General features: G+C 44.6%; 1 protein-coding gene across 2 annotated transcripts in view; it reads right to left on the minus strand.

The window, feature by feature from the left end:
• zgc:113223 (uncharacterized protein LOC541424 homolog) overlaps nt 1-19,307 on the minus strand; it is a 57,303-nt gene extending 37,996 nt beyond the window's left edge. Inside the window, exons 1-3 of one of the 2 annotated variants that reach the window (XM_063059700.1) lie at nt 19,169-19,307; nt 18,884-19,025; nt 6,285-6,342 (exon numbers count right to left, since the gene is read on the minus strand). In XM_063059700.1, the coding sequence (XP_062915770.1) occupies nt 6,285-6,342; nt 18,884-18,940 (115 nt within the window). In that variant the 5' untranslated portion in view covers nt 18,941-19,025; nt 19,169-19,307. Of the gene's footprint in view, nt 1-6,284; nt 6,343-18,883; nt 19,099-19,168 lie in introns of those variants that run through there. The other variant, XM_063059699.1, reaches the window with a different exon arrangement.
• Between the last annotated feature and the right edge of the window lie 525 nt (nt 19,308-19,832).

The following is a 19,832-nucleotide window of genomic DNA, read 5'->3' on the forward strand; positions in this document are numbered from 1 at the left end:
TTGTTTCATGAACCAAGATGCGGTGAATAGTTTGTCCTGCAAACTGTCCATAAAGATGAAATCACGACACAGTGCACTGAGGAAGAGCAAGCTGAGACAGTAACAATGCAGGGGAACAATAAAGCACTAGATGATAATGGGATAGATGATGAGGCCAAGAGTCCATGTTAACGTACATTCAAGAGTCTGAAGTGGTGGATGGGAGTGGTCACACAGATAAGGATGGGGTAATTGTGTGGCTGATTTGGTGGTTTAGGGCAGATGACTGCGATGGGTTGTTGATTGAGAGGATGGGGTGCTAAAGATAATGGAGATGCTTGGAAGTGGTTGGAAGCAATCTGTTCATAATGTTTCATTAGAACTTGGAACACTGGGTATAGTTAAAGTTAAAACAGGTTTTAAGGTTCACTTTCCCTACATCTTATACATCTACGTCTAGATATCTGTTATCTGTCAAGTAGGGGACCATGCACAGTTCTGATTTGATGGAGACAGACGTGAGAGCACGGAGGAACATCTGCAAAACTTCTGAAATGCCCGCTTCGCTGCCGCTGCTACCGTGTGGTAACAGAATCTCCGGAGCTGAAGGCCCCGAAATCCTCGGCTTTGCATGTTTCAGCGGCCGGGGAGAGGTCGAAAGTGCTCGGCAGAGGATGGCGCTTGGGAGGCTGTATTGGAGAGACTGGTTGGAAGCTCAAAGTTTTCGGACGGATGGACTCAGTGTCAGCTGTGGTCGGCTGCTTCTAAGGTATCGGCAAGTTGACGGTGCCTGGAGGTTTACGGCAGGGGGTTTCTCCTTTTTGCCACCGCTGTCGGGGACTTGGGAGTCGATTGACTCAGGATTTTGAGACTTTTTTTGACGTGCCCATGGTCTGTTCTTCATCAAATTATGGTATTGCTTTGCACTGCTGTAACTATATGCTATAATATGTGGTTCTGTCAGTGTTAGTCTTTGGTCTGTCCTGCTTTCTGTGATATCACTCCGGTGAAACATTGTGTCATTTCTTAATGCATGTATATGCATTTCTAAATGACTATAAAAGAGGACTGAGTGTTCTCATAATAGAAACCATAGAAACTACAGCACAGAAACAGGCCTTTTGGCCCTTCTTGGCTGTGCCGAACCATTTTCTGCCTAGTCCCACTGACCTGCACACGGACCATATCCCTCCATACACCTCCCATCCATGTATCTGTCCAATTTATTCTTAAATGTTAAAAAAGAACCCGCATTTACCACCTCGTCTGGCAGCTCATTCCATACTCCCACCACTCTCTGTGTGAAGAAGCCCCCCCCAATGTTCCCTTTAAACTTTTCCCCCCTCACCCTTAACCCATGTCCTCTGGTTTTTTTTCTCCCCTTGCCTCAGTGGAAAAAGCCTGCTTGCATTCACTCTATCTATACCCATCATAATTTTATATACCTCTATCAAATCTCCCCTCATTCTTCTACGCTCCAGGGAATAAAGTCCTAACCTATTCAACCTTTCTCTGTAACTGAGTTTCTCAAGTCCCGGCAACATCCTTGTAAACCTTCTCTGCACTCTTTCAACCTTATTTATATCCTTCCTGTAATTTGGTGACCAAAACTGAACACAATACTCCAGATTCGGCCTCACCAATGCCTTATACAACCTCATCATAACATTCCAGCTCTTATACTCAATACTTCGATTAATAAAGGCCAATGTACCAAAAGCTCTCTTTACGACCCTATCTATCTGTGACGCCACTTTTAGGGAATTTTGTATCTGTATTCCCAGATCCCACTGTTCCACTGCACTCCTCAGTGCCTTACCATTAACCCTGTATGTTCTACGTTGGTTTGTCCTTCCAACGTGCAATACCTCACACTTGTCTGTATTAAACTCCATCTGCCATTTTTCAGCCCATTTTTCCAGCTGGTCCAAGTCCCTCTGCAGGCTCTGAAAACCTTCCTCACTGTCTACTACACCTCCAATCTTTGTATCATCAGCAAACTTGCTGATCCAATTTACCACATTATCATCCAGATCATTGATCTAGATGACAAATAACAATGGACCCAGCATTGATCCCTGTGGCACACCACTAGGCACAGGCCTCCACTCAGAGAAGCAGTTCTCTACTACCACTCTCTGGCTTCTTCCATCGAGCCAATGTCTAATCCAATTTACCACCTCTCCATGTATACCTAGCGACTGAAGTTTCCTAACTAACCTCCCATGCTGGACCTTGTCAAAGGCCTTACTGAAGTCCATGTAGACAATATCCACTGCCTTCCCTTCATCCACTTTCCTGGTAACCTCCTGGAAAAACTCCAACAGATTGGTCAAACATGACCTACCACACACAAAGCCATGTTGACTCTCCTTAATAAGCCCCTGTCTATCCAAATGCTTGTAGATCCTGTCTCTTAGTACTCCCTCCAATAACTTACCTACTACTGACATTAAACTCACCGGCCTATAATTTCCCGGATTACTTTTCGATCCTTTTTTAGACAACGGAACAACATGAGCCACTCTCCAATCCTCCGGCACTTCACCCGTAGACAGCGACATTTTAAATATTTCTGCCAGGGCCCCCGCAATTTCAACACTAGTCCCCTTCAAGGTCCGAGGGAACACTCTGTCAGGTCCCAGGGATTTATCCACTTTAATTTTCCTCAAGACAGCAAGCACCTCCTCCTTTTCAATCTGTACAGTTTTCATGGTCTCACTACTTGATTCCCTCAATTCCATAGATTTCATGCCAGCTTCCTTAGTAAATACAGATGCAAAAAACCTATTTAAGATCTCCCCCATTTCCTTTGGTTCCGCACAAAGCCAACCACTCTGATCTTCAAGAGGACCAATTTTATCCCTTACAAACCTTTTGCTCTTAATATACTTGTAAAAGCTCTTTGGATTATCCTTCACTTTGACTGCCAAGGCAACCTCATGTCTTCTTTTTGCCCTCCTGATTTCTTTCTTAAGTATTTTCTTGCACTTCTTATACTCCTCAAGCACCTGATTTACCCCCTGTTCCCTATACATTTCAACAACTCCCTCTTCTTTATCAGAGTTGCAATATCCCTTGAGAACCAAGGTTCCTTATTCCTATTCAATTTGCCTTTAATCCTGACAGGAACATACAAACTCTGTACTCTCAAAATTTCCCCTTTGAAGGCTTCCCACCTACCAATCACATCTTTGCCAGAGAACAACCTGTCCCAATCCACGCTTTTTAGATCCTTTCTCATTTCTTCAAATTTGGCCTTCTTCCAGTTCAGAACCTCAACCCTAGGACCAGATCTATCCTTGTCCATGATCAAATTGAAACTAATGGTGTTATGATCACTGGAACCAAAGTGCTCCCCTACACAGACTTCTGTCACTTGCCCTAATTTGTTTCCTAACAGGAGATCCAATATTGCATCCCCTCTAGTTGGTCCCTCTATATACTGATTTAGAAAACTTTCCTGAACACATTTTACAAACTCTAAACCATCTCGACCCCTAACAGTATGGGAGTCCCAATCAATGTATGGAAAATTAAAATCCCCTACCACCACAACTTTATGTTTCCTGCAGTTGCCTGCTATCTCTCTGCAGATTTGCTCTTCCAAGTCTCGTTGACTATTGGGTGGTCTGTAATACAATCCCACTAATGTGGCCATACCTTTCCTGTTTCTCAGCTCCACCTATAAGGACTCAGTAGACAAGCCCTCTAATCTGTCCTGCCTGAGCACTGCTGTAATATTTTCCCTAACAAGCAATGCTACTCCCCCACCTTTCTAAACTAATCTAAACTAATCTAATCTAATCTAAAACCTGCTTCTTTTTCTACCTCCTTTCTCAGTTTCTTCTTTCTCCACGGAAAGACAAACATTAATTCTCATCCTCTTTTAGCAATGCTACCTGACCAGCTATGTTTTCCAACACTTCCTGTTTAGGTGTTCTGTAGGGGAAAGATGAGTGAGGGCTACCAAAAGAATTTGTTTTATTCAGTGTACCACCCCAGGTCACCTCATGAGTGCCTACAGTCCTATTGGCTTTAGGGTATGGAGCAGAACAATACTGAAAGCATTGTCGATGAAATTCAGAAAGTAAAGGCATTGCGTGGTTTACTTTTGTAATGTTTTATTATGAATAAAGTTTGTTTTGATATAAAGAGCTGAGTAAATAGGGATGTGGATTGTGCTAATGCGGTAACAGGGAACTGCAGACAAAGCGTGGAAGTAGAGGCATGGAATACAGCACCAAAGACACCCAGGTTTCAGGAACTTCACCAGTTATTCCTTTTTTGTAATAGTAGACTGGATTGACTGTTAGACCTGTGAATAATCACTTTATTCTGTAATCAGGCCCTAGTCTCATGCTTAATTAAGTCTTTCTGTTGCCTCCATTTTATTATCAAAATGGAGCTTTCCTGGTAATCTCTTCAACTGAGAACGTAAATGCTGTACCAGATTCACACTCAGCCAGATCAGCTTTGACTGGTCTCCTGGTGAGCATCAGATTTTTAATAAATTGCCCGCTATTTCCAACACCAGCTCAGTGTGATCTTTCCGTTTGCTTCCACAGAGAGTGAGGGGGGGTGGAAGGGAGAGAGGGTGAGGGGGTGAGTGGGAGGGGGGGAGAGGAGGAGACACAAAATAGCACAGAACGCCAAAAGACTTAGTAACCCTGACAATGCATTCAATCTGAGATCATTATCTGAGGCTTTATCACTGTATGCACTTTACCCCATCCCCTATATTTTTAAATAAAAATAGAAAATGTTGAAAATATACAGCTGGTCAGGCAGCATCTGTGGGAAGAGAGAGAGAAAATGGAACAAAATTGATGATTCAGGCCTGAGCTCCTTTGTCAGGACTGAACTTGAAGCAGTTCTCCTCTCTAACCTTGATGAACTTCTAACCTCTTTCCAGCATCTGCAGCTTAATTTTATGCTCTCTGCACGTTTTATTAGTTTATGGAATGGGGACACAGTGTTTATTGGACACATGCTATCAGAGTTAAATAGCAGTAGATTCTTTATTACATCAGCAATTTGTATCATTAATGAGTTACCTTCAGTAACAAACCTGTGCACTCTGGCTTTACTCTGTTCATCGCACAGTAGGGCTCCATTAATTAGACACTCAAAAATTTGGTAGTGTCAGACCAGTAGATTTTCTGGTCAATTCAATGTTATTCCTACTAACACTCCAAAAACACTTTCAATTCACATTTTTTGAAGGGGGTACACAGTAAGGTACACTTTCCAGTGAAACCAGCAAGTTGCAAAGGGGTGCAGTAAACAGAACCTGGTCAATTACAATAGAACGTGGGAACTGATGCTCCAGTGTGACAGAATGTACAGGAACCAGGACTCCAGCACATTAAAGGAAACACAGGAAACAGGGCCCAATACGTCACAGGGAACACAGGAGGCAGGGCCCGGTACGTCAAAGGGAACACAAGAAACAGGGCCCGGTACGTCAAAGGGAACACAGGAAACAGGGCCCGGTACGTCAAAGGGAACACAGGAAATAGGGCCCAGTACGTCAAAGGGAACACGGGAAACAGGGCCCGGTATGTCAAAGGGAACACAGGGAACAGGGCTCGGTACGTCAAAGGGAACACAGGAAACAGGGCCCGGTACGTCAAGGGGAACACGGGAAACAGGGCCCGGTACGTCAAAGGGAACACGGGAAACAGGGCCCGGTACGTCAAAGGGAACACAGGAAACAGGGCCCGGTACGTCAAAGGGAACACAGGAAACAGGCCCTGTTAAAGGGAAACAGGAACTGGGGCCCAGTGCGGGAATAAGCAACAGGGGCCCTGGCACATTAAAGCAAACACAGGAAGTGGAGCCCTAGAAGTAGAACATCAAAAGGAAGCAGGAATTAGGGTCCTGGTACATCAAAGGGAAACAGGTACTGGGGCCCTGGTACATTAAAGTGAACACAAGAACTGGACCCCAGGTACATCAGAGGGAACACAGTAACTTGGGCCCTATTACATCAGAGGGAACACAGTAAAAGGGACCCAGAACATTAAAGTGAAAACAGGAACTGGGGACCCAGTACATTGAAGCAAACACAGGAACTGGACCCCAGGTACATCAGAGGGAACACTGTAACTTGGGCCCAGGTACATCAGAGTGAACACAGTAACAGGGACCCAGTACGTTAAAGTGAAAACAGGAACTGGGGACCCAGTACATTCAAGGGAAAACTGGAATCAACACCCTGTGGGTGAGGTTCTGAACCACTGGGATTTCTCAAAAGTCTGACAGCAGGTTATTGGCACTTTACTGTAAGATTTAAGATTTACCTCCTTCCACTGCTGTTTTTGAATAGATCCCCACAGCTATCATCAGCCCACTTGCTACCTGTCAACAAGACCAGAGAAACAAGAGTAACTCCTAAAAGTACTTCAACTCCAAATCAATAATCAATACCTTCATCACTCTCTTCTTGAAACATTACATACTTTACAATCACTCACGCTTTTCACTTTATTTATTGAGAGTTTCAAGCACCAGCCATCACCTCCAATCTGAAAATGTAATGCAGCACAGAAAGACATTAGGAGTGGTCGATGATGTTGAGATTGAAGTCAGCGGTCATCGATGGAGAAGAAATAGGAGCTCATATCAAGACTAATTTTTTCTTTATTACAGCTGTCAAACGGTCTTGAGTACATAATCTAGCCTGTGCAGTAATGTGGGAGTCAGAGCGGCTACCTTTCTGGTGTGATTTTAAGCAAAGGCACCAACCTGGGTAGACCCTATGTCCATAAGATGATAAGACAATAAAACACAGAAACAGACTTAGTTCAGTTGGCCCAGCGAGTCTGCTCCACTGTTCCATCGTGGCTGATTTATTATCCCATTCAACCCCATTATCCTGCCTTTCCCCGTAACCTTTAGTGACCTTACTAATCAAGAACCTATCAACCTCTATTTCAAATATTCCCAATTACCTTGCCTGCACAGCTGTCTGTGGAAATCAGTTCCACAGATTCACTCTTATAGTCTCTACATGGTTTCAGGAGTCCTACAGATCATACAGTCAACATATGGCCGAGGAGTTGGTGCAGGAGGGAGGGCGTCAGATGCTTGGATCATAGGGAAGTTGGGACCTGTACAGAAGGGACAGTTTTCAGGGGGACTAATATCCTAATAGTTTGCTAGTATGGCGCGGGAGGGGTGGGTGCTTAAACTGGAGTTGCAGGGGTATGGGAACCAGAGCACCAGAAAAGATAGTGGAGAGTTTGTAGAGAAAGATGTTGTTAAGCCTATATACAAGGTCAGGAATCACAAGGTTGAGCATGGTGGGACTAATGTTCTGAGCTGTGCATATTTCAATGCAAGGAGTATTGTAGGAAAGGCAGATGAGCTTAGGGCAAGGATCAGGACATGGAATTATGATATTGTAGCCATTATTGTGCAGAGGATAAGGTTATTATGATATTGTGCAGAGGAGGGAGGAGAAGATGGCGGCGTGACGCAGCGCGCGTGGCCGTTCCGAATTGATATCGTATCTGTGAAGTAGGATACCGTGCACAATCCTGATTTGATAGAGACGGACGTGAAGAAGCACAGAGGAACATCTGGAGAAACTTCTGAAATGCCCACTTCGCTGCCGCTGCTACTGTGCGATCAAGAATCTCCGGAGGGGAAGGCCCCAAATCCTCGGCCTTGCCTATTGCCTGTTGCCGGGGCCAGGGTCGAAGCGCTCGGCGGAGGTGGTGTTTGGTGCTTGGTGTCGGGGAGCTGGTCGGAGGCTCGGAGTTTTCAGACGAACTTGGAGTCGGACTGTGATTGGATACTTCCGGGATGCTGCATCGGCAAGTTGGCGGCACTGGAGGTTCAGCATCTGCATGAGATGATGGGACTTTCGAGAGACTTTGAGACTTTTTTCACTGTGCCCATGGTCTGTTCTTATCAAATTATAGTATTGCTTTGCACTGTTGTAACTATATAATTATGCGGTTTTTGTCGGTTTTTCAGTCTTGGTTTGTCATGTGTTTCTGTGATATCATTCTGGAAAAACACTGTATCACTTCTTAATGCATGCATTACTAAATGACAATTAAAGAGGACTGCGTGTCCTCATAATCTAAAAAATCTAATTAGTGAGACTTAGGTGTAGGAGGGGCAGGACTGGCAGCTCACTGTTCTGGGGTTCCATTGTTTTAACCATGTAAGTGTGGGATGGATTAAAGGGGGAGGGCTGGCATTATTGTTCAGGGAAAATGTCACAGCAGTGCTCAGTCAGGACAGATGGGAGAGCTCGTCCAGTGAGGCTTTATGGGTAGAACTAAGAAATGTATGACTACGTTAATGGGATATTATAGACTACTCAACAGTCCGAGGGATTTAGAGGAACAAATTTATAGAGAGATCTCAGGCTGTTGCAAGAAACCTAAGCTTGTGATGGTAGGTGATTTTAGCTTTCTGCATATTGACTGGGACTCCCATACTGTAAAAGGACTAGATGGGATGGAGGTTGTCAAGTGCATTCAGGAAAGTTTCCTTAATCAGGATATAGAAGCCCCAACTAGAGAGAGTGTGATACTAGATCCCCGATTAGATGAAGCAGGTGATAGAAGCTTGTTTTAGGGGAACATTTTCCATCTAGTGATGATAATGCCATTAGTTCAAAATAATTATGGAGAAGGATAGGTCTGATCTTTAGGTTGGGATTCTATATTGGAGAATATTTTTTGGTATCAGAAAGGATCTGGCAAGTGTGGATTGGGATAAGTTGTTTTCTGACAAAGGTGTACTTGGTAAGTGGGAGACCTTCAAAAGAGTTTGCATGCTTCTGTCAGAGTAAAAAGCAAGGATACGGTGTATGGAATCTTGGTCTTTGAGCGATATTAAGGCCCTGGTTAAGAAAATAAAAGACGCAGAGAAGTAAATGCAGGCAGGAACAAATGAGGTACTTGAGGAGTATAAGAAATGCAAGAGAACACAAAAGAAGGAAATTAAGAGGGCTAAAAGGAGACATGAGGTTGTTCCAGCAGACAAGATGAAGGAGAATCCTCAGGGATTCTACAGATATATTAAGAACAAAAGAATAACAAGGGCCAAACTTGGTCCTCTGGAAAATCAGAATAGTAATCTAGGCATGGGACCGAAAGAGATGGGGGTAATGTTAAATGAATTTTTTTGTGTCTGTATTTACTCGGGAGATGGATACAGAATCTATAGATGTGAGACAATGTAGTAGCAAGGTCATTGACCCTATACCGATTACAGAGGAAGAGGTGTTTGCTGTCTTGAGGCAAATTAGGGTGGATAAATCCCCAAGGCCTGACAAAGTGATCCCTCAGATCCTGTGGGAGGCTTGTAGGGGCTCTAGCACAGATACTTAAAATATCCTTAGCCACATATATAAGTCATGTCTAACCGATCTTATCGAGTTTTTCAAGGAAATTACCAGGAAAGCTGATGAAGGCAAGACAGTGAATGCTGTCTCCATGGACTTAAGTAAGGCCTTTGACAAGGTCCCACATGGGAGGTTGGTCAAGCAGATTTAGTTGCTTAGCATTCAAGATGAGGTAGTAAATTGGATTAGACATTGGCTTCACTGAAGAAGCCTGAGAGTGGTTGTAGATGGCTGCCTCTCTGTCTGGAGGCCTGTGACGGGGTACTGCAGGGGAAGTGTTGGGTCTATTGTTGTATTGAATTGAATTGACTTTATTCCTTACATCCTTCACATACATAAGGAGTAAAAATCTTTATGTTACGTCTTCGTCTAAATTTGCAATGTGCAATTTATAGTAATTTGTAATAAATTTGGAACAGATCAAAAGCTTTAAGTTCTTTGGGGTCAATATCACAAATGACCTGACTTGGTCCAACCAAGCAGAGTCCACTGCCAAGAAGGCCCACCAGCGCCTTTACTTCCTGAGAAAGCTAAAGAAACTTGGCCTGTCCCCTAACACCCTCACTAATTTTTATAGATGCACCGTAGAAAGCATTCTTCTAGGGTGCATCACAACCTGGTATGGAAGTTGTCCTGTCCAAGACCGAAAGAAGCTGCAGAAGATCATGAACACAGCCCAGCACGTCACACAAACCAATCTTCCATCCTTGGACTCACTTTACATTGCATGCTGTTGAAGCAGTGCTGCCAGGATAATCAAGGACACGACCCACCCAGCCAACACACTTTTCGTCCCTCTTCTCCCCGGGAGAAGGTTCAGGAGCTGAAGACTCGTACAGCCAGATTTGGGAACAGCTTCTTTCCAACTGTGATAAGACTACTGAATGGATCCTGACCCGGATCTGGGCCATACCCTCCAAATACTCGGACCTGCATCTCGGTTTTTTTTTCACTACCTTACTTTCCCTTTTCTATTTTCTATTTATGATTTATAATTTAAATTTTTAATATTTACTATCGATTTGTAATCCAGGGAGCACGAAGCGCAGAATCAAATATCACTGTGATGATTGTACGTTCTAGTATCAATTGTTTGGCGACAATAAAATAAAGTAGTATTACAACGGGACAGTCAATATAAGCACAGAAGTACAATTGTATCAGTGTGAATTAATCAGTCTGATGGTCCGGTGGAAGAAGCTGTCCCAGAGCCTGTTGGTCCTGGCTTGTATGCTGCAGTACCATTTCCTGGACGGTAGTAGCTGGAACAGTTTGTGGTTGGGGTGACTTGGGTCTCCAATGATCCTTCAGGCCCTTTATACACACCTGTCTTTGTAAATGTCCTGAATTATGGGAAGTTCACAACTGAAGATGCGCTGGGCTGTCCACACCACTCTCTGCAGAATCCTGTGATTAACGAGGTACAATTCCCATACCAGTCGTGCTGCACCCAGTCAGGATGCTCTCAATTGTGCCCCTGTAGAAAGTTCTTGGGATTTGGGGGCCCATACCAAACTTCCTCAACCATCTGAGGTGAAAGAGGTGCTGTTGTGCCTTTTCACCACACAGCTGGTATGTACAGACCACACGAGGTCCTCAGTGATATGGATGCTGAGGAACTTAAAGCTGTTCTCCCTCTCAACCCCAGATCCATTGATGTCAATAGGGGTTAGCCTGTCTCCATCCTGCCTGTAGTCCACAACCAGCTCCTTTGTTTTTGCGACATTGAGGGAGAGGTTGTTTTCTTGACACCACTGTGTCAGGGTGATGACTTCTTCTCTGTAGGCTGCCTCGTTATTATTTGAGATTAGGCCAATCAATGTAGTATCATCAGCTAATTTAATTAGCAGATTGGAGCTGTGGGTGGCAACACAGTCATGGGTATACAGAGAGTAAAGGAGGGGGCTTAGGACACAGCCCTGAGGGGCAGTTGTGCTGAGGGTCAGAGGGGCAGAGGTGAAGGAGCCCACTCTTACCACCTGCCGGCAATCTGACAGGAAGTCCAGGATCCAGATGCACAAGGCAGAGTCAAGGCCGGGGTCTCTGAGCTTCCTGTCGAGCCTGGAAGGAATTATAGTGTTGAATGCTGAACTGTAGCCCAAGAACAGCATTCTCACATAAGCATCCTTCTTCTCCAGATGTGTAAGGACAGTGTGTTGAGCTGTGGCTATTGCGTCATCTGTCGATCGGTTGTGTCAGTAGACGAATTATAAGGGGTCCAGTGTGGGTGGTAGCGTGCTGCAGACGTAGTCCTTGACCAGCCTCTCAAAACATTTGCTGTCATCTATATCAACGATTTGGAGGATAATGTGGTAAAATGGATCAGCAAATTTGTGGATGACATCTAGATTAGGGGTGTAGTGGACAGTGAGGAAGACTATCCAAGTGTACAGCGGGATCCAGACCAACTGAAGAATGGACTGAAAAATGGCAGATGGAATTTAACAGAGACATGTGTGAAGTGTTGCACAAACTATGGTAGGCCTTATATGGTGAGCACTAGCACACTGTGGAGTGTGATAGGACAGAGGGAAAGGTTCAATAGCTTAGGACCTTATCCCCTAGAACATAGAAGATTGAGGGAGATTTGACAGATGGATAAAAAATTATAAGGGGTATCGATGGGTAATACAAGCAGGCTTTTCCCACCGATGTTGGGTGAGACTAGACTACAGATCTTGGGTTAAGGGTGAAAGGTGAAAGTTTAAGGGGAATATGAGGGGGCTCAGAGGGTGATGAGAGTGTGGAAGAGTTGCCAGCACAAGTGATGTATTCAGGATCAATTTCAACATTTAAGAGAAATTTGGATGAGGGGGTATGGAGGGCTATGGTCCAGGTGCAGGTTGGTGGAACTAGACACATTCTCACACACACACACACACACACACACACACACACATGAGGAAATCTGCGGATGCTGGAATTTCAAGCAACAAACATAAAAGTTGCTGGTGAACGCAGCAGGCCAGGCAGCATCTCTAGGAAGAGGTACAGTCGACGTTTCGGACCGAGACCCTTCGTCAGGACTAACTGAAATAAGAGCTAGCAAGAGATTTGAAAGTGGGAGGGGGAAGGGGAGACCCGAAATGATAGGAGAAGACAGGAGAGGGAGGGATGAAGCCAAGGGCTGGGAAGTTGATTGGCAAAAGGGATATGAGGCTGGAGAAGGGAGAGTATCATAGGACGGAAGGCCTTGGAAGAAAGAAAGGGGGAAGGGAGCACCAGAGGAAGATGGAGAACAGGCAAGGGGTTATTATGAGAGGGAAAGAGAAATAACTCCTTGCCTGTTCTTCATCTTCCTCTGGTGCTCCCTTCCCCCTTTCTTTCTTCCAAGGCCTTCCGTCCCATGATCCTATCCCTTCTCCAGCCCTGTATCCCTTTTGCCAATCAACTTTCCAGCTCTTAACTCCATCCCTCCCCTTCCTGCCTTCTCCTATCATTTCGGATCTCTCCTCCCCCTCCCACTTTCAAATCTCTTACTAGCTCTTCTTTCCGTTAGTCCTGACGAAAGGTCTCGACCCGAAACGTCGACTGTACTTCTTCCTACAGATGCTGCCTGGCCTGCTGCGTTCACCAGCATTTTGTGTGTGTAGGTTGATTATGGAAATAAGGCGGTAAGCCTATGAGGAGAGATCGATCATTGAAATTCAGAAGAATGAGACGGGATTTTATCAAAACATAAGATTATGAAAGAGGTAGCGAAGATAGAGGCAGGAATGTTGTTTCCACTGGTAAGTGAGTTTAGAACTAGGGGACATAACATCAAGATTCACGGGATAGATTGTTGGAGGGCCTTTGTTGGAGTGGACAGTGTTAGAGTAATTATTCGAAGCTTGAGCGAGGAGAAGCTTGTATGAGAGAAGGCGAAAAAGCTATAGGTAGATTTTCTTCCCCCCTCCTCCAGTTTATTTATTGTTTCCTTCTTTATATTTGCTCAGATAGAACAGTGGGGATGCCAGGCAGGATAGCTGAACGCGCCTCCTGTGGGATGTGGGAAGGCAGGGAGACCTCCAGTGTCTCTGACGGCTTCACCTGCAAGAAGTGCATCCAGCTGCAGCTTCTAACAATCCATGTTAAGGAGTTGGAGCTGGAACTGGATGAACCCCAGATCATTCAGGAGGCTGAGGGGATGATAGATACGACATATAGAGAGGTAGTTACACCCAAGGGACAAGACAGAGGAGACTTGATGACAGTCAGGAAGGGGAAAGGGCTTAAACAGCCAGTGCAGAGTACCCCTGTGGCCATCCCCTCATTGACAGGTATATCACTTTGGATACTGTTGGGGGGGCGGCGGTGGAGGGATTTCCTACAGGTGGACTCTGGCTCTGTGACTCAGAAGGGAAGGGGGAGTAGGGTGATGGGGGTTCATTAGTTAGTGGAACAGAAAGGAGGTTCTGTGGATGAGAGTGAGTTTCCCAGGTGATATGTTGCCAGGTTCTGGGACATCTCTGATCGAGCTCTCAACATTCTTAAGTGGAAGGGTGAGCAGCCAGCGGTCGTGGTCCATGTAGGTACCAATGACATAGGCAGGAAGAGGGACGGGGCTCTGCAAAATCAGTTCAGAGAGTTGGATGCTACATTAAAGAAAAAGACTCCAGGGTTCTGATCTCAGGATTGCTACCTGTGCTACATACTAGTGAGGCCAGAAATAGGAAGATCATACAATTTAACAAGTAGCTAAGGAGTAAGTGGGAGGGCATCAGACTTTTGGATCATTGGACTCTCGTCCAGGGAAGTTAAGACCTGTACAGAAGAGATGGTTTGGAGGGGGAATAGTATCCTAGCGGAAAGGTTTTGGGGGGGGCGGTTTGTAAACTAGAGTTGTAATGGGATGGGAACCAGACGGCTGGAACAGATAGTGGAGAGGTTGTGGAGAGGTAAAGTCAGGAATCAAAAGGTTGAGCATGGTACGACCAACCTTCTGAGCTGTATATATTTCAATGCAAGAAGTAAGAAAGGCAGATGAGCTCGGGGCATGGATCAACACATTGAATTACGATATTGCAGCCATTACTGAGACTTAATTGCAGGAGGGTCAGGACTATAGCAGCTCAGTATTCTGGGGTTCCATTGTTTTTAGACACGTCAGAGCAGGAGGGGTTAAAGGGGGAGGGGTGTTGTTACCAGTCAGGGAAAATGTCACTGCAGTGCTCAGTCAGGATAGGTTGAAGAACTCACCTGGTGAGGCTTTATGGGTGGAAATGTATATAGACTACCCAACAGTCTGCAGGATTGAGGAACAAATTGTTGAGAGATCACAGACTGTTGCAAGAAGCATAAAGCTGTTTTAGTAGGAGATTTTAACTTTCCGCATACTGATTGGATTCCAATAGTGTAAAAGGGCTAGATGGGATAGAGTTTGTCATATGTATTCAGGAAAGTTTCTTTAATCAGTATGCAGAAGTCCCAACAAGACAATAAGCAATACTTAATCTCCTGATAGGGAATGAGACAGGGCAGGTGACAGAAGTTTGTGTAGGGGAACACTTTGCATCTAACTTGCATAATACCATGGGTTTCAAAGTAAATGTAGAAAAATATAGATCTAGTCCACAGGTTGAGATTATAAATTGGAGAAACACGAATTTTGATGGTATCAGAAAGGACCTGACAAGTGTGGATTGGGACAGGCTGTTTTCTGGCAAAGGTGTACTTGGTAAGTGGAGGCCTTCAAAAGTGAAACTCTGAGAGTACAAATCTTGTATGTGCCTGTCAGGATAAAGGGTACAGATAATAGGATTAGAGAATCTTGGTTTTCAAGAGACATTGAGGCCCTGGTTAAGATAAAAAGGAGGTGCATGGCAGGTAAAGACAGGTAGGAACAAATTAGGTATTTACAGAGTACAAGGAATGCAAGAGAACCCTTAAGAAAGAAATCATGAGGGTTAAAAGAAAGCTTCAGGTTGCCCTAGCAGACAGGGAGAAAGAGATTCAACAGCTAGGTTAAGAGCAAAAGAATTGCAAGGGACAAAATTGGTCCTCTGGAAGATCGGAATGGTAATCCATGTGTGAAGCCAAAAGCGATAGGGGAAATCTTAAATTGATTTTTTGCATCTGTATTTACTCAGGAGATGGACACAGAATCTATAGAAGTGAGGCAAAGCTGCAGCAAGCTCATGGACCCTATACAGATCACAGGGGAGGAAGATTGCTGTCTCGAGGCAAATTAGAGTGGATAAATCTCCAGGTCCTGACAGGGTGTTTCCTCAAAACCTGTGGTAAGTAAGTACAGAATTTGCAGGGGTCCTAGCAGAGATATTTAAATTATCCTTAGTGACAGGTGAGGTGCTGGAGGATTGGAGAATTGCCAATATTGTTCTGCTGTTTAAGAAAGGCCCTAAAAGAAACCAGGAAATTATAGGCCAGTGAGCCTGACATCAGTAGTGGGAAAGTTATTGGAAGGTATTCTAAGGGACCAGATACATGAATATTTAGATAGACATGGATTGATTAGGGATAGTCAGTATGACTTTATGTGTGTTAAGTCATGGCTAACCAATCTCACAGAGTTTTTTGTGAAAGTTACCAGGAAAGTTTATGAAGGCAAGGCAGTGGATGTTTTCTACATGGATTTTAGTGAGGCATTTAACAAGGAGTTGGTCAAGGAGGTTCAGTTGCTTGCCATTCAAGATGAGACAGTAAATTGGATTAGACATTGGCTTTGTGCAAGAAGCCAGAGAGTGGTAGTAGGTGGGTGACTCTCTGGCTAGAGGCTTGTAACTAGTGGAGTACTGCAGGGATCGGAGCTGGGACAATAGCTGTTTCTCATCTATGTCAACATTCTGGATGATAATGTGGTTAACTGGATCAGCAAATTTACGGATGACACCAAGATTGGGTGTGTAGTGGACAGTGAGGAGGAGACAATCAGAGCTTGCAGCAGGATCTGGACCAGCTAGAAAAATGGCAGATGGAAATTGATTCATATAAGTCTGAGGTGTTCCACTTTGGTAGGACCACCCAGGGTAGGTCTTACACTGTGAACATTAGAACATAGAACATAGAATAGTACAGCACAGTACAGGCCCTTCAGCCCACAATGTTGTGCCGACCCTTAAACCCTGCCTGCCATATAACCCCCCACCTTAAATTCCTCCATATACCTGTCTAGTAGTCTCTTAAATTTCACTAGTGTATCTGCCTCCACCACTGACTCAGGCAGTGCATTCCACGCACCAACCATTCTCTGAGTAAAAAAACTTCCTCTAATATCCCCCTTGAACTTCCCACCCCTTACCTTAAAGTCATGTCCTCTTGTATTGAGCAGTGGTGCCCTGGGGAAGAGGCACTGGCTGTCCACTCTATCTATTCCTCTTAATATCTTGCATACCTCTATCATGTCTCCTCTCATCCTCTTTCTCTCCAAAGAGTAAAGCCCCAGCTCCCTTAATCTCTGATCATAATGCATACTCTCTAAACCAGGCAGCATCCTGGTAAATCTCCTCTGTACCCTTTCCAATGCTTCCACATCCTTCCTATACTGAGGCGACCAGAACTGGACACAGTACTCCAAGTGCGGCCTAACCAGAATTTTATAGAGCTGCGTCATTACATCGCGACTCTTAAACTCTATCTCTTGACTTATGAAGGCTAACACCCCATAAGCTTTCTTAAGTAGGCCACTAAGGAGTGCGGTGGAACAAAGGGGTCTGGGAATACAGGTCCATATTTCATTGAAAGTAATGTCACAGGTAGATAGGGTCATAAGGAAAGCTTTTGGCATATTGGCCATTATAAATCAAAGTACTGAGTACAGGGGATGGGATGTTATGTTGATGTTGTATATAAGTTAGTGAAGCCTAATTTGGAGTATTATGTGTTGGTTTGGTCATCTACCTACAGGAAAGATATAAACAAGGTTGAAAGAGGCAGAGAAAATTTACAAGGATCTTATCTGGACTGGAAGGCTTGAGTAATAAGGAAAAATTGAATAGATTTGGACTTTATTCCTTGGGACATAAAAGATTGATGGGAGATTTGATAGAGGCATACAAAACTATGAGGGTATATATAAGGTAAATGCAAGCAGGCTTTTGCACTGAGGTTGGGTGGAAAAACAATTAAAAATCATAAGATAAGAGTGAAAGGTGAAAAATTTAAGGGAACATGAGGGGAACTTCTTCGCCTAAGAGGGTCGTAAGATTTTGGAACAAGCTGGCAGCACAAGTGGTGCAGGTGAGCTCGATTTCAATGTTTAAGAGAAGTTTGGATAGGTACATGGATGGCAGGGGTATGGATGGCTATGGTCCGAGTGCAGATCGATGGGACTAGGCAGTTTAAACGGTTCAGCACGGACAAGGTGGGTGGGAGGGCCTGTTTCTATGCTGTACTTTTCTGTGAAGAAACTATTTTTCCCAGAGAGTGGTGAAACTGTGGAATTCTCAGCCCAGGGATGCAGTAGAAGCTACCTCATTAAATATATTTAAGACACAGTTAGATTTTTGCACAGCTGGGGAATTAAGGGTTATGGGGAAAAGGCAGTTAGAAGGAGCTCAGTCCATGGACAGGTCAACCATGATCTTATCGAATGGCGGAGCAGGCTTGACAGGCCAGATGCTTCTAGGTCCTGTGTTCTTCCTGATGCAATCTGCTTGATTTTACATAAATCAGCACCAAACCCTGCTGCTTCTACTTCTCACTCACAAATCCTCCTCCCCATCTTTAGTTTAAAACCTTATCTGACCTTGCTATTCCAAAACAGTAGCTCCAAGGACCCATGTTGAATGTTGACCTCGGGCAGTCTTGGTGCTGAGTTTGACTGCACTTGTGCCCATTTTCTTGCTGAGCTAGAGCTTGTCTCTGTGCATCAAAGGAGGATGAGAGATGATTTGATAGAGGTGTACAAGATGATAAGAAGCATAGGTAGAACGGACAGCCAGAGACTTTTTCCCAGGGTGGTAATGGCTAACACAAGGGGACATAATTTTAAGGTGATTGAAGAAAAGTATAGGAGGGGAAGTTGGAAGTCACTCTCTTTTTGCACAGAGAGTGCTGGGTGCATGGAATGCACTTCCAGGGGTGGTGGTAGAGGCAGATACATTAGGGGCATTTAAGAGACTCTTAGAAAGGCACATGGATGAAAAATGGAGGGATATGTAGGAAAGAAGTGTTAAATTAATCATAGCGTAGTTTAAAAGGTTTGCTCAAAATCATGGGCCAAAGAGTGTGTAGTGTGTTGTACTGTTCTACGTTCTCAGAAATGGTCTTTTCTATAATAACAATTCCATATCCTCTCCCTTTCACTTACTTCTTTCTCAATTTCCCCTCAGTGGAATCCTCTACCCTTCCTCCCAAGCCTCTATATGCCTTAAAACATCTTTAACCTCACTAAGAAGTACCTGCAATTGCTCCGACTATTGCCAAACTCCCCACGTTTTCATAGTCATGCTTTAGGCTCAAAATTAAGTATGACCATTTGGGTTTGGTTCCCTCTATGAATGGAGTCGGCCCTTCCATAAGGAGCGGACCCCTCCCCCAGAAGGGTCATTGTTAGTGGTACTGACAGAAGCAGAGTTATGTTAACTGACTCACCCAGAAGATGTAGCAGAATGCGAACAGAGTGTATTTAATTGCCCTGCTTGTCCTCATCTTCTTGAGTCCGACAGCCAGTAATTGCAGGGTGGTTAGTGCTAGTCCATCGTGGGAGGAAGCTCAGGGAGAGCCTCCAGGTAGCCTGAAGAAGTGACCAAGAAGTTGGAGAACTTTGGTGATCGATCAGCGCACACGGGTTACACCACACAGCAACTGCTCTTACACTATCTTCACAACGTGCTGCACTGTGGTTAGGTTAAGCAAAGCATTGCTTTTTTCACTCACCTCTTCCAGCCTGTCATTTGCTGAAGGGAATGAGGAGCGCCGCTGACATGTCTCAGTATCTGTCAGTGCTTGCATTCATTCCTGCCTTACAAATCAACAACTCTGGGTTTGCTCAACTGTGTTAGAGTGACTCCCACACAAAGCTCATACCTCCAGGAGACAGCAAAGCTCCTCGTGACTTCAAACCTCAAATTTTTTTTTAACTTGCTTTAAATAACATGAGGTTCAAATGGATTGACACTGGCTGAAGCTGAATCGGAGGGGTGTCACAAATGAGCGGGTCTGGTGCTGACTGGACTTTAGTTATTGCAGGGAGACCACACGCCAATTTTCAGTGAGTGGCTGGGCGTCGCTGGATGTCCAGGACCAACCTCCTTTACAGCAATGAAACACCAAAGTCAGGAAGCCCGTTATGGCTGTGGGATTTAATAACTTGCAGAGTTCAGAAAAGGGGTATCTGTTTTGGAAATCACATCTCAGGCGAACTACCAAACAAAGCCAATTGATTCTTAATGCTGGGGTTGTTGCTCCCAGCAACATTCTTCCAGTGAATTTGGAGGGTTTTGCAGAGACAGCATTTTCCAACATCTTGGCTGTCTGTAATCCAGATTTCAGAAGCATATCAATGAGCAGAGATCACTGCCACCCAGTAGCCCATGAGCTT

This window comes from Mobula hypostoma, chromosome 9, assembly GCF_963921235.1.
Source record: "Mobula hypostoma chromosome 9, sMobHyp1.1, whole genome shotgun sequence".
In the NCBI taxonomy this organism is placed as follows: Eukaryota; Metazoa; Chordata; class Chondrichthyes; order Myliobatiformes; family Myliobatidae; genus Mobula; species Mobula hypostoma.